We start from the raw sequence: 14,825 nt of genomic DNA, 5'->3' as shown, positions 1-14,825 counted from the left end.
TTTGGCTTGTTCTTGAACTACACATATATGTGAAGTTCTAGTCCACTCTTTTTAACGGCTTCTTAATATTATATAACGTATACACCACACTTTAAATATTCCCTAACTGAGCACTTATTTCCAATATTTATATTATGAATACCGCAAGGGGCGTGCTTGTCATACTTCCACAGGAGGGAGGCATGGTGGGCTGAGAGCTCCCTCGCTTCTCCGGCCTAGCGGTATCTCCCGTCTCGCTGTACCGCCACACCTTGCCTCCGAAACCTACCAGCACTGTACCCAGGAGACCCGGATTACAACAGCGGTCCGCTTCTACTGCGCTCCCGGAACTGGCGCGGTGGTAACTCCCGCTGTTTCCGCTGCTGAGGGGGCGGGGCTGCTGCCGCCCCGCCGTCGCCGTCGTGGTCGCGGGCTGATGACGGACTGCGCCGCGTGCTCCCCCACGTGTGCTGCAGTTCTCCCGGTGTCTGCGGGGCAGCCGGGGTGCTTTCCCTGGGGGCGTAGTTGCTGGCACCTCCGGTGCGGGACCTCAGCGGCTCGGGGGCTCCGAGCGCTAAGTAGGGAGCGCTGGTGGCCGCCGGGGCAGAGGGCCTGCCGTCATGGAGCACCTTTTCCTGGAGGTGGCGGCCGCGCCGCTATGCTTACTCGCTGCCAAGAACGAGAAGAGCCGCAGCGAACTGGGCAGGTTCTTGGCCAAACAGGTAAAAGAAGGAGGGAGAGGGAAATTGCCGGGCAAACCCCGGCCGCCCCCCTCGCGCGTGCCCTGCAGCCCTGAGCGAGACGCGCAACTTTTAAGGGAAGAGAGTAGCGGCGTTCTGTCACCCTGGACCCCTCCCCAGGGCTGGCCGGGGGCAGAGACGTCCACGCGTATTTGAGGAAATTGGAAGAAGCCTTTTGTGTTTATCTGAGAGACCCTTCCGTCCTCTCCACCAGCCGACCACCCTGCAGCACTCTGTGGCAGACGTGGCCTTCCGAAAGAAATGTGGTTTGTTTTTCTGTAATTGAGGTTTTATCTTTGCCATTTTGACATGTGTATTACTCTAGTGTGCCAAGTCTAAGCCACCCCTGTTAGTCTGGGTGACTGTTTTTCTTTTCTGCCCCATCCCATAGTTTTGGCCAGCTGACACGTATTGATTGCGTTCTTGCTTTGCGTGAGGCACGGTGTGGTTCTGTGAGGAGACAAATTCGTTACGATCTCTGCCCCCAGGGAATTTAGCATCTATTTTTGGAGAGAGTTCATAAACACAAAACAACTGAAGGGCAAAGCAAGACAGCTAGTGCTAACTGTGTGACATTAACCATAGGCATTATTAGGTGAATTAGAGTCTTCTAGGACATGGGTTTTTGACCTTTTAAGAGCCTTCCCTCGACTCCCTACTGTCTGAGTTGAGGACCTTTATCATGCATTTTTTTCACGTTGCATTTTAATATTCTATTTTATGCTTCCTCACCCCCAATATCTTTGAGCTTCTTGAGAGTAGAAAATGGGGGTTTTTTTCTTCTAACTCCAGTATCTCTAACTTATTTATTCAGTCATAAATGCGTTGTGTATATATCCCATTGCTTAGGAAGCAACGAGAGTATTTTGGGTCTGGAGCAGCTGAGAACTAACATGAGAGGCATTTCTGTTTGGTGACAGCAAACTGAAAATCTAAAGGGGAGGGAGGAGTCAAAGATCTTGGGGTTTCTGGCTTCTGAGACCCAGTGAAGGGAATCACTAAACAAATGGTGAGCTGTAGAAAGAAAACTGAGTTTTGATGGGTTGGACTAAGAAAAGAGATAATCAGTTTGTATGAGCTGAGCTTCTGGTGACAGGCTCCTGGATTATGTATTGTTGCTGGAGGTATTTTTTGTAAGTGGGCTTTAGAATTCAAAGCACAAATTCTGAATCTGGGGATCATGGACCAGCAACAGGAGATTTATGTTTCCACGCCACTGTAACTGGATGTAAAATTGTTTATGTTTTGGGAGTAGGGTGGGGAAATGGTTTGTAGTCTTTAATAGATAAAGTTTTAGAGAATCTGACACACATAAGTGTGAGAACTCATTTGGATTCTGAGATTGTATAGAAATAGTATTGGACTTGAAAGCTACTCGAAAGTTCAGTTGAATTAAGGAGATTAGGACACCTTTGCTTCTCCCTTTTCTTTGCTTCACATTGTCAAATTCTGTCCTATCTGAGACATCTTTCAGGCTTGTTCCTTGAACCATTCTCAGTAACCATAATCATTTCAAGACTTTCACTCAGAAGAGTTGATTGTGTCGCCATTCTCTTTTTCTCCTATTTTTGGAAACAAAACAATTTTTTTTTTTTTTAAGATTTTATTTATTTGACAGAGACAGAGATAGCGAGAGCAGGAACACAAGCAGCGGGAGGGGGAGAGGGAGAAGTAGGCTTCCCCCCTGAGGAGGGAGCCCGATGCGGGACTCGATCCCAGGACCCCGGGATCATGACCTGAGCCGAAGGCAGACGCTTAACGACTGAGCCACCCAGGCGCCCTGGAAACAAAACAATTTTTATTGGAGAGCAAAGACTTTTGAAAACATGATTCTCATTGCAGTTGAGATCTGAAGTAAGAATTTTTTTAGGATTGTGTTTGTTTTTATGTTCTTTATCTCAGCTGGTGACACCACCTTCTCTCTATCCAGTCACTTTAGAGAACTGAGTGTCCTCATTCCTTTCACTCCTTTTCCTTCACATATGGCCAAGTCTTCCATGTTTTATTTATTCAATATTGAATCTATTCCTTCCTTTTCATCCCTACTACCACCACCATCCTATAGTTCTGACTCCATTCCAGTGTGTGTGTTTTCCAACATCTCCAAGCAATTCTCAAACACAAGCTAGGTGTCTTAAAATTTAACTCAGTTCTGACACTGTCTACCTGGAGATAGCATCAGATCCCACATGTTAGGGGTTCAGTCCTACAAAACTGTCCCCCAACCCCAATTCAGATGCCAATTAAAAGTCCAGGTTGTCAGGTAGGAGGATGGGTTAGCCTGGTGTTGGGTATTAAAGAGGGCACGCTCTGCATGGAGCACTGGGTGTTATACGCAAACAATGAATCATGGAACGCTACATCAAAAACTAATGATGTAATGTATGGTGATTAACGTAACAATAAAATTAAAAAAAAAAAAAGTCCAGGTTGTCACCTGCACTTCTGACCAACTGGCTGTGAATTGGAAGTTCCTACAACCCCCTCCTTGGATTTGATTAAATTGCTAGAGTGGCTCACAGAACTCAGAGAAACATTTTACTTACTAGATCAATGGTTTATTATCAAAGGATATAATTCAGGGCGCCTGGGTGGCTCAGTCATTAAGCGGCTGCCTTCGGCTCGGGTCATGATCCCAGGGTTCTGGGATCGAGTCCCACATCAGGCTCCCTGTTCAGCGGGAAGCCTGCTTCTCCCTCTCCCACTCCCCCTGCTTGTGTTCCTGCTCTTGCTGTCTCTGTCAAATAAATAAATAAAATCTTTAAAAAAAAAAAAAAAGGATATAATTCAGCAGTTGCCAGATGGAAGAGATGCATAGGATAAGGAATGTGGGAAGGAGTGCAGAGCTTCCATGCCCTCTCCAGAGGTGACACTTTTTTTTTTTTAAAGATTTTATTTATTTATTTGACAGAGAGAGATAGCGAGAGCAGGAACACAAGCAGGGGGAGTGAGAGAAGGGAGTAGCAGGCTTCCCGCCGAGCAGCCCGATGTGGGGCTTGATCCCAGGACCCTAGGATCATGATCGGAGCCGAAGGCAGACACTTAACGACTGAGCCACCCAGGCGCCCAAGAGGTGACACTTTCTCCACATATCCATGTCTTCACCGACTTGGAAGCTCTCCTGATCAAGTCCTTTTGGGTTTTTATAGAGACTTCATTACATAGGTATGGTTGATGAAATCTTTAGCCATTAGTGTTGGAACTCAGTGTCCAGCCCCTGGCCTGTGAGATGGAGGTGGGGGTAGGACTGAAAGTTCCAACACTGTAATCATTTGGTTGGTTCTCTTGACAACCAGTCCCCATCCTTGGGTCTTTCCAAAATTTACTACCTTGGGGCACCTGGCTGGCTCAGTTGATAGAGCATGCAACTCTTGATCTTGGGTAGTGAGTTCAAGCACCATGTTGGGCCTAGAACTTACTTTAAAAACCAAAAAAAAGACCCTTAAATTCACGTCCTTAACATAACAACATAACAAAGGACACCTTTATCACTCTCCTCACAGGAAATTAATTCCAAGGGTTTTTAAGAAAATGTACTATTATAAATCATGGGGAGTCTGGGTGGCTCAGTCTGTTAAGCGTCCCACTCTTGGTTTTGGCTCAGGTTGAGATCTCATGGGTGGTGAGATCAAGCCCTGGTCCCACTCTGCTCAACCAGAGAGTCTGCTTGAGGATTCTGCCCCTCCGCCCCTCCCCCCACATGTGCACGAAGCTCTCTTTCTCGCAAATAAATCTTTAAAAAAATGCTTTATAAATGATAATATCACGCATCCCTTACCTCCTTGATCACTGTCTGTGTTCAGGAAGAGCAGAGTGCTTAAGATACTGGAACTGAAGTATGGCTGAAGAGCAAATCTATTCTCTTAATTCCTTTTGGGGCCTTGAACAAGTTACTTAACTCTCCTGAGTCTCAGTTTCTTGATACATTACATATGGCAGCTGCTAAATAGTTGCAAGGACTCCGGTTCTGCTGCTAGCTTTGTGGCCTTAACCCCTTATTTTATTTTTCAGTTTCCTTATCTGTAAAATGGGGATAATATTACCACTTTATGGGTTGCTGGGAGAATTAGATGCCTAGACTATTGTAAGCACTGTTTATAAAAAGTGGTTAATTATTATTGCTATAAATAAGATTGTTGTAAGATCTAGATAATGCATGTGAGGAGCTTACTAAAGTGCCTGGCACAAAGTAAATAATCAGTACATGTGAGCTTTAATAATAATAATAATTTTTAAAAACCACTTTATTGAGATACATTTCACATACCTTATACTTCATCCATTTATTTAAGTGTACAGTTCAGTGGTTTTTGCTATGTTCACAGATATGTGCAACTGTTATCACAGTTTATTTTAGACTGATATTTAGACATTTTTTTTTTTTAATTTTTAAAAAAAATTTAAGTAATCTCTACACCCAATGTGGGGTTCAAACTCATGACCCTGAGATCAAGAGTTGCATGCTCTTTTCGACTGGGCCAGTGAGGCGCCCTGACATTTTCATTATTTCAAAAAGAATCCCCATATCTTTTAGCTAACCGCATTCCTCCCCAACCCCCACCCCGCCACTGCATTGCTGTGCTCTCCCAAATCCCCCCAGGCAACCACTAACTTACTTTTTTTCTCTCTAGGTTCCCTATTCTGGTCATTTAATGTAATTATCATTAATAAGTCATCTGAATCTGTCCCCATTCTGTATAAAAGCTCCCCATTGTCTCCAGAATAATAATCCAAGCTTTCTAAAGTGGTATATGGTATATGAGGTGTTTTTTAGTTTTTGAAATTTTTAAACTTTAAAAGTTTCTTTAAAAAAAAGAAAAGGTTTATTTATTTAATCTCTACACCCAACATGGGGCTTGAACTCATGATCAAGAGTCTCATGTTCTTCCGAATGAGCCAGCCAGGTGCCCCCAAAATAAAAATTTATTAAAAGGAACTGTTTTTTGTTTTCTTTTTCCTGTCAACCTTATTTCCATTTTTTGTGTCAAGTATTTTTTAATCCAGCCTACTGGTTCTCAGCTGGGGTAATTTTGCCCCAAGGGCAAATCTGGAGACATTTTTGGTTGTCCCAACTGGTGGTGGTGGGGTTGCTTCTAGCATATAGTATTTAGAGGCCAGCGATGTTGCTAAATATGTTACAATGTATGGGATAGCCTCACAAGGTATCATCCAGCTCCAAATATCAGTAGCGCAAAATTAAGAAAGAAACCTCAAATATATGTACACCTAATAACAGAAGATCAAAATATGTGAATCAAAAATTGACAGAAGGGGTGGCTCAGTCGTTAAGCATCTGCCTTCGGCTCAGGTCATGATCCCAGGGTCCTGGGATCAAGCCCTGCATAGGACTCCCTACTCTGTGGGAAGCCTGCTTCTCCCTCTCCCACTCCCCCTGCTTGTGTTTCCTCTCTCACTGTGTCTCTCTCTGTCAAATAAAGAAATAAAATCTTAAAAAAAAAAAAAAAAAAGGGCGCCTGGGTGGCTCAGATGGTTAAGCGTCTGCCTTCGGCTCGGGTCATGATCCCAGGGTCCTGGAATCAAGTCCCACATCGGGCTCCCGGCTCAGCGGGGAGCCTGCTTCTCCCTCTGACCCTCTCCCCTCTCATGCTGTTTCTCTCTCGCTCGCTCTCTAGAAAAAATAAATAAAATCTTTAAAAAAAAAAAAAAGTGACAGAAGAGGAAAAACCAGCAAATTCGCAATTACAATTGGAGACTTTGACATTCTATCCTGACAAACTGATAGAACAAATACAGAAAATCACTAAGCATGTGGAAGACCCACTATCAATAAACCTGACCTATTTGACATTTATGAGTGCTGTGCCTAATAACAATAGAATACATGTTCTGCTCATCTGGAACATTCACCAAGATAGAGCATATTCTGAGCCATTAAACAAGTCTCAATAAATTTAAGAGAATTAAAATCATACTTGGGATATTCAGTGACCCCACTGGAATTAAATTAGGGGAAAAAAGCCCCAAAAAGATACTGGCAAAATCCCTAAATGTTAGAAATTGAAAAACAAAATTAGAGGAAAAAAAAAAGATGGTTAAAGGAAAATCACTGGGAGAATCAGAAATTTTTTTTTTTTTTAAAGATTTTATTTGAGGGGCGCCTGGGTGGCTCATTTGATTTAAGCGACTGCCTCCGGCTCGGGTCGTGATCCCAGGGTCCAGGGATTGATCCCCACCACCGGCTCCTTGCTCAGCGGGGAGTCTGCTTCTCCCTGCATGCTGTTCCCCCTGCTTGTGCTTGTGCTCTCTCTTGCTCGCTCACTCTCTCTGTGTCAAATAAATAAATCTTTAAAAAAAAAAAAGATTTTATTCGAGAGAGAGAGCACAAGCTGTGGGGAGGGCAGAGGAAGAGGGAGAAGCAGACTCCCCCACCGAGCAGGGAGCCCGACGAACATGGGACTCAATCCCAGAACCCTGAGATCATGACCTGAGCCGAAGGCAGATGCTTAAATGACCGAGCTATCCAGGCATCCCCATGAAAGTATTTTGAACTGAATAATTTAAATGAATTGTGGAATGCGGCCAGAGCAGTATTTAGAGGGAAATTCATAACATTTTCAAAACATTGAATTCTTTTTTTTTTTTCTTTTTTTAATTAGACCCCATGCCCAGTGTGGAGCCCAACACAGGGCTTGAACTCTTGACTTCAAAATCCAGAGTCACATGCTCTATCGACTGAGCCAGCCAGGCGCCCTATAACATTAAATTCTTATATTAGGAAAGAAACATTTGAAATCAGTGATATTTTTTAAGCTTTCACCTTAGAGAATTAGAAAAGGAAGAGCAAATTAAACCCAAAATAAGTAAAAGAAAGACAATAATAAAGGTAAGAGTAGAAATTAGTGAAATAGAAAACGGACAAACAATAGAGCAATCCAGTGAAACCAGAAGGTGAGTCTTTGCAAAGACTGATCAAGAATAAATGGGAAAGATCCAAACTACTAGGAATGAAAATGCCACTGTTAACAGATTCTAAAAAGAGTAAAAAGATAGATGATTAATACGAACAATTTTATGCTAATAAATTAAGCAGTTTAGATCAAAGAGTGTTTGAAGAATACAAACTACCAAAGCCCACTCAAGAAAAACAAGCTAGGAATAGAACACAAGTTAGGAATAGAACAAAATTTCCTCAAGCTGATACAGAGCATTTACAAAAATGGAGAAAAGATTGAACAGATGATAAATGAGTGGCTATTAAACACTTGAAGAAATTCTAAACATCTCTGATGATATCTTTGATGATAGCTAGAAACAGTGAAGTAGTGAGGATAGCTATCAACATGCAAATGGGTAATAAAGTTGTGGTTTGTTCATAGTGAAAAATTAGTCAATAATAAAATGGAATAAATTACTGAAGCATTTAATTACACAGATGATTGTCAAAAGCATTATGCTGAGCAAAATAAATAGGACAGAAAAGAGCATGTACTATATGATTAAATTTATTTATTTTAAGATTGTATTTATTTGACAGAGAGAGACAGTGAGAGACGGAACACAAGCAGGGGGAGTGGGTAAGGGAGAAGCAGGCTTCCCGCGGAGCAGGGAGCCCGATGCGGGGCTCGATCCCAGGACCCTGGGACCATGACCTGAGCCGAAGGCAGACGCTTAACGACTGAGCCACCCAGGTGCCCCAATATATGATTAAATTTATATAAAGTTGTAGACTAGTTTAATCTGTGGTCATAAAATCATATTATTAGTTGCCTGTTGGTAAGGGGATTGATTGCCAAGGAACATAAGGGAACTTTGGGTTTGATACTTTAACTGGGTGGTGGTTACACAGGTGGGTACATATGTCAAAACTCATCAAACTGGGGTGCCTGGGTGGCTCAGTCATTAAGTGTTTGCCTTCAGCTCAGGCCATGGTCCCAGGGTCCTGTAATCGAGCCCCGCATCGGGCTCCCTCCTCGGCAGAAGCCTGTTTCTCCCTCCCCCATCCCCCTGCTTGTGTTCCCTCTCTTGCTGTGTCTCTCTCTGTCAAATAAACAAAATCTTTAAAAAAAAAAAAACTCATCAAACTATAAATGGGTGCATTTTATTGTATGTAAAGTATATGTCAGTGAAGATTTATGTATGTATGTATGTATTTATATATTTAAGTTGGTTTTTAGAAAGCTAAATATCTGAGGGCACCTGACTGGCTCAGTTGGTAGAACATGCAACTCTTGATCTTGGGGTCAGGAGTTTGAGCCGCACGTTGGGCATAGAGTTTACTTTTTTAAAAAAAGGCTAAATATCTATTTATTCTTTTTTTTTTTTTAAAGATTTTATTTATTTGACAGAAAGACACAGCCAGAGAGGGAACACAAGCAGGGGGAGTAGGAGAGGGAGAAGCAGGCTTCCCGCAGAGCAGGGAGCCCGATGTGGGGCTCAATTCCAGGACCCCAGGATCATGACCTGAGCCGAAGGCAGACGCTTAACAACTGAGCCACCCAGGCGCCCCAATATCTATTTATTCCAACATGGTTTTCCAGATTACCTTTTTTTTTTTTCAAGATTTTATTTATTTATTTGAGAGAGTGAGCTGGGGAAGGGGTGTAGGGAGAGGGAGAGAGAGAACCTCAAGCAGACTCCATGCTAAGCGTGGAGCCTGATGCAGGGCTTGATTCTGAGACCCTGAGTCACCCAGGCACCCCTACTGTATACTTTTTTAAATGATATCTTTAGTGGGCTTGTTTATAGGGACATTCGGCAGTTGAAAATGTCATATCATGCTCCTGTGAATCATGACCAAATCTGTTAAATTTCCTTGTAGGACTAATATTGATAGAAATTGTTCCAATGTAACCTCTCTCCCCCATCAGTGCTTTATTCAGAATTAGTTGTTTTATGAGTGAATGCCCTTATATTTTGGGAGATTTCATAAGAGGTCAGGTGTAAGGTGACCTTTTCTGAGAGATAATTTTGGAAAAAATTGTTAAATTTTTGCATATGGTATTTAGGTTGTATTCAAGCTGCACTCTTATGGATAACTTTAGTGTGCAATTCCTTAGGATAAATACATAGCATTGGATTTGCTGGGTCAGAGGGTATGACCCTTAAGCAGTTTAAAACCTGAGGTCCCATTGTCAGTAGCAAGGTTGTATAGATCTGCATGCACACTAGCAACATGAGACCCTTTACAAACTTTTTCAGTTTTCCTTGTTACTCTTATGGACATTCTGAGCCCAGGCACTAGAATTTTGTGGTCTATTTCATCTTGCGTATCAAAGTGTGGCTGTCTCCTTTGGATTCTGTTTTGTTTATTTATTAGAGGTTGAAGCCTTCATAGGGATATCCTCATTCATTTTCTGGAATTGGTTTCTCTCTATCCTTTCTTCAAGAGAGTTGGCAATTTTGCATACTAACTGTAAGGTTTTTGTTTTGTTTTTTCCCCATGTAATTTCTGTTTTCCTTCAAGAGCAAAGGAGCTGGGGGAAACACTGGATTCTCTGGGAAATATTGAGACCATGAAACAGATTATTTTTCAGGAAAGCTATGTAGCATTTTACGTGGAATTCAGGTATCAGTCCTATCGCTCAAACCCCAGTGCGCTCTTTGTTACAGCCTTTTACTTTAAATTCACTGTAATCTTCTATTGCAAAAACCCCCATTGTGTTTTATAAGATAAATTCACTTATGAAATCTGGAAATTGGTTGTTTTGATTCCAAACTAGGATTTTTGCTTTTCTGCAGCAGTACAAATGAGTAGCATTTATATAGATACATTGTTTTGCCTTTCTCTCAGGTGTGGACACCTCAAGATCGCCAGTGTATCCTAAATACCTTAGCCCAATTACTTCTGGATAAAGACTGTACTATGCTGGTTGGTCGCCAGCTGCGCCCTCTTCTTCTGGATTTGCTGGAAAGGAATGCTGAGGCCATTAAAGCCGGAGGTCAAGTCAACCACGATCTACACGAACGGCTCTGTGTGTCAATGAGCAAACTCATCTGTAACCATCCTGATGTCCTCCCGTGAGTAACAGTTTTTTCTTAGTATTTCTCCTTGAGGTAGTAGAACCAGCTGTCTCCTGGGAAGTAAAGGAGGAGTCTGAGTTGAGAAGAAGGAAAGAAGGGAAATATAAGAAGAAAGGTAAGTGGTATTGTTTTATAAAAATGATCACAACAGAATCCCTTTATCCAGCTCAGTTTAATGACCATTTTCTATGTTCTTTTAAGTCTTGGCCATCAAGACAGGCCTGGAAAAATGGCTAAGACATGTTCCCTGCCTTCAAGGATTGTATCATCTGGTGAGACATCCATATAAGGCGATTTAATTGTATTTACTTATTTATTTTCAAAGATTTTATTTATTTGTCAGAGAAAGAAAGAGTGTGCACAAGCAGAAGGAGCTGCAGGCCAGGCTCCCATCTGAGCAAGGAGCCCGATGCAGGACTCAATAAGAACTTTCATTCTAGGGGCGCCTGGGTGGCTCAGTCATTGTCTGTCTTTGGCTCAGGTCATGATCCCAGGGTCCTGGGATCGAGCCCCACATCGGGCTCCCTGCTCTGTGGGAGGTCTATTTCTCTCTCTCCCACTTCCCCTGCTTATGTTCCCTCTCTCGTCTCTCTCTGTCAAATAAATAAATAAAATTAAAAAAAAAAAAACTTTCATTCTAAAGTTGAATAATATCTGTGCACTAATAAGAGTATCTCTCTCTTTTTTAAAGATTTTATTTGAGAGAGAGAAAGTGCGTGCGCACGAGCCTGTGCAAGTGGGGAGGGTCAAAAGGGGAGGAAGAAGGAGAGGGAAAAAGAATCTGAAGCGGATTCTCCACTGAACGGGCAGCCTGATGCGGGACTCGCTGTCAGAACTGTGAGCCATCCAGGTGACCCTTAAGAGTATCTGTTATATCCATCTCTTATTTATTAGTTTTCATCAACATAATAAGTACACTTTGGCTTTCTTGGAACTATGATCTCTAATCTGGTTCTTGAATGAAGGGTATAAGAAATGAAGGCTTGGGAGAAAGCCATAATTTGTATGAGCTTTTCTAAAAGGGGAGGGAAAAAATGAGCCCAGGTTGATGGAACTAGAAAATACACAGCAAATATCAATGTCAAACTTGGTAATTAGGAACATATGCTGTGGGTTGACTGAGGTTGAGATTGTGGCCTCACTTAGTGCTGTAATCATTTAGATGTACTTGTCTGTGGTACCATTTCATAAGGTATGCCAACTATCCTGTACTTACCATTTGAGATTGACGTGTGGGCAACTTGAACCCCATTTCTCCTAAGCCTTTGTGGTAGAGTGCTTCTGGATTGTGTTTGAGAATCATTAAAATGATGGATTAGTTATGTCTGATTTCCCATCCACTTCAAGTTTTATGTTCTTATTAAATGCACGTGAGCACACCCCTATTTTTTCTTCTTTTCATTTTGCCAAGGCTGGATATTTTATTTACGCTCCCATCTCATTCCAAAAATTATATAATGCAGTTTACAAAAGTGCCTGTGATAGAGTAATTTAAAAAACAAGCAAAAAAAAAGAGCTGTGTATAAACGAATCAATGCATGTTGTACAATAAACTATAGACAATGATGTAGAATGAGATTTTGATTTTTAGTTTTAAGAAGTATAGCTGATTGGGCGCCTGGGTGGCTCAGTTGGTTAAGCGACTGCCTTCGGCTCAGGTCATGATCCTGGAGTCCCGGGATCGAGTCCCACATCGGGCTCCCTGCTCAGCATGGGGTCTGCTTCTCCCTCTGCCCTCTTCCTTCTCGTGCTCTCTGTCTCTCATTCTCTCTCTCTCAAATAAATAAATAAAATCTTTGAAAAAAAAAAAGAATTATAGCTGATTAATTCAACATGTGCCCCAAATTTCCTCTGTAGAGGAAATATACCTAATGTATTAGGAATATACCAAATATATTTAGATAGGATCCCCCAATTTTAGTTGAATCTTTTATATATCCTATATTAGATAGGATATAGTATATAGTCATAGGAGACCCTTCTTTTAAGCTCAGGGCCACATCATGTGGGTAAAAAAGTCAAATATAATGGGTTATTGATTTTGCAAACAATAGAATATTATACGCTAATGGAGGTGTGTAAGCCAAATACTTAAGGGGAGGAGGAAAATCACTAAAGAGGAATGAATGTTTTCCTCTTGGAAATCAGAGAAAATTTTGTACTGTGGCAAATTGTGGAGGAAAAGCAAGGAGAGGAAGAATGAAGAGAAAAGAAATAGGATAGCAGTGAAAATCTAGGGAAAAAAAAAGAGACTGAAGAGAAGGTACTCAGTCTCCCTAGGGTCCTAATGCTTGCCATTCATTTATGGGTACATACCTCTTTCTGAGCTCAAGGTGTTGTTTGAGGCTTCCATGTGGTACTTCAGTGGTCTTAAGCATTTCTTTCTTTTCCCTTACGCTATTTGTTCATTACTAGGTGCCCCCCCCAGCTTTATTTAGATAACAATTGAAATATATTTTTCTTGACATATAACATTGTATAAGTTGAAGGTATATTACATAGTGATTTGATACATGTATATATTGTAAAATATTTACCATAATAAGGTTAGTTAACACATCTTTCACCTCACATAATTACCATTTTGTTGCTGTTTGTTCATACTGTTTTTGCATCTAGAATCCTCAAACATATGTTTTACTCTGACAGATTCTTTGTCAGGACTCTGGGAAAGCAATCCCAGTCTGTTGATGTGTTCTCTATTCTAACATATTAGTTAGGTTTCCAAGTTCTTTTTTTTCCCTTGATTTTATTTTTTTTAAGTAATCTCAACACCCAACATGGGGTTTGTACTCACAACCGTGAGATCAAGAGTCGTACACTCTAGCCAGGTGCCCCAGGTTATTTTTTAATTTTTGACATATAATATGACATTGAACATCCTTGGGCATGAAATTTGTGGATCTGTAGTGGTGATTAGGAATGTGGATTTTAAAACAATGGTGTTGTTTTAGTAATAATATATACTTATACAGGATTTTATAGTGTTTAAGTATGTAGGTATATGTTTTTAATCTTTTTTGCATTTAGTGGTGGACCACTTCCTCTTTTTTTTCCTTAAGTTTATTTATTTACTTTCTGCACTCAGTGTGGGGCTTGAACTCACAACCCCGAGATCAAGAGTCATATGCTCTTCCGACTGAGCCGGTCAGGCATCCTTTAATCTTTATATTGTAACATCTTCAGTAACATCATTGTAAAATCTTATTTAAATCTTTAGAGAGGTTAACTAAATTGTTCTAAGTGTCAGAGCCAGAACTGGACCACAGGTCTTATTTCTAGATGCTGGGAAGACTGTGATGAGTTGCCCAAGTGAGTGGCTCATCCAAGGTTAGATGTTTAACTGGATGGTATTCCTTGTTGCATTTTGGACCTTATGACTCTTCATCTTCCTCCAGGAAAGAGACCCTTCTCCTCAGTCTTTGAATATTCTCCAGGGAAAAAAACTAATGTTATTCTCTGGCTAAAGATGCTTTATTGGTCCATCCGTCATTGCTTAACCAACTGAGCCACCCAGGCATCCTATCCGTCATTGCTTAGATCAGAATTTTAGAGCACTCCTTGAAAATGATGGGTCTTTAGAGAAAAGGGTGATGTAGTTGAGTAAGTTTGGAAGAGAATATTGACCAGTCTCCCTTTTGTATACTTAGAGTGGACCAAAATTCTCTTCCTCCCATTGCTGCACAAATGTAGGGTCATTGCCAGTGCACTCTGCTCATTTCCCCCTATCTTCCTCAAAGACCCCATGGTCAGGTTGACCATTTGGTTACTGCTTCTCTGCCTGCATGCTTGTTACTGCCCACCTAGTCCCACATGTGCTGCCAACATCAGCTGCCTTCCACTCCAGCTAGTGGAATACCAGCCTCTCTTCCCCCAAAGAGTTATTGTACTCATTCTGACAGCATCTTTGTGAAGAAAAAAATGTCCTGTTTTTTTTCCCTTAATTATAAAAGTAATAAATTTAAATTATAATACAGAATTGCAAAAAGCAAAAGTCTTCTTCACCCTGAAATCCTACATTTTAGGGATAACTGTTATTAGTAGTTTCGTATATATCCTCCCAAATCTCTTTTCTTTTTCTTACTCTGCCAGGTCTCTTCTGAGCAACAGCTGAATCTTCTAAGT

General features: G+C 41.4%; 1 protein-coding gene across 3 annotated transcripts in view; it reads left to right on the top strand.

Annotated features, from left to right (window-relative positions):
- Window positions 1–430: 430 nt before the first annotated feature.
- MDN1 (midasin AAA ATPase 1) overlaps window positions 431–14,825 on the top strand; it is a 158,771-nt gene continuing 144,376 nt past the window's right edge. For 2 of the 3 annotated variants that reach the window (XR_014147804.1, XM_081828638.1), the window contains exons 1-2: window positions 431–701; window positions 10,471–10,697. Coding sequence is in view for 2 of the 3 variants with exons in the window: in XM_081828638.1 (XP_081684764.1) it covers window positions 600–701; window positions 10,471–10,697 (329 nt within the window). In the remaining variant the exon portion in view is untranslated. The remainder of the gene's footprint in view (window positions 702–10,470; window positions 10,698–14,825) is intronic. The other variant, XM_081828637.1, reaches the window with a different exon arrangement.

The sequence above is a fragment of the Leptonychotes weddellii genome, chromosome 8, assembly GCF_054177405.1.
Source record: "Leptonychotes weddellii isolate Sample4059 chromosome 8, ASM5417740v2, whole genome shotgun sequence".
In the NCBI taxonomy this organism is placed as follows: Eukaryota; Metazoa; Chordata; class Mammalia; order Carnivora; family Phocidae; genus Leptonychotes; species Leptonychotes weddellii.
The sequence above is the reverse complement of the archived record's forward strand: the minus strand, read 5'-3'. Positions and strand labels throughout refer to the sequence as shown.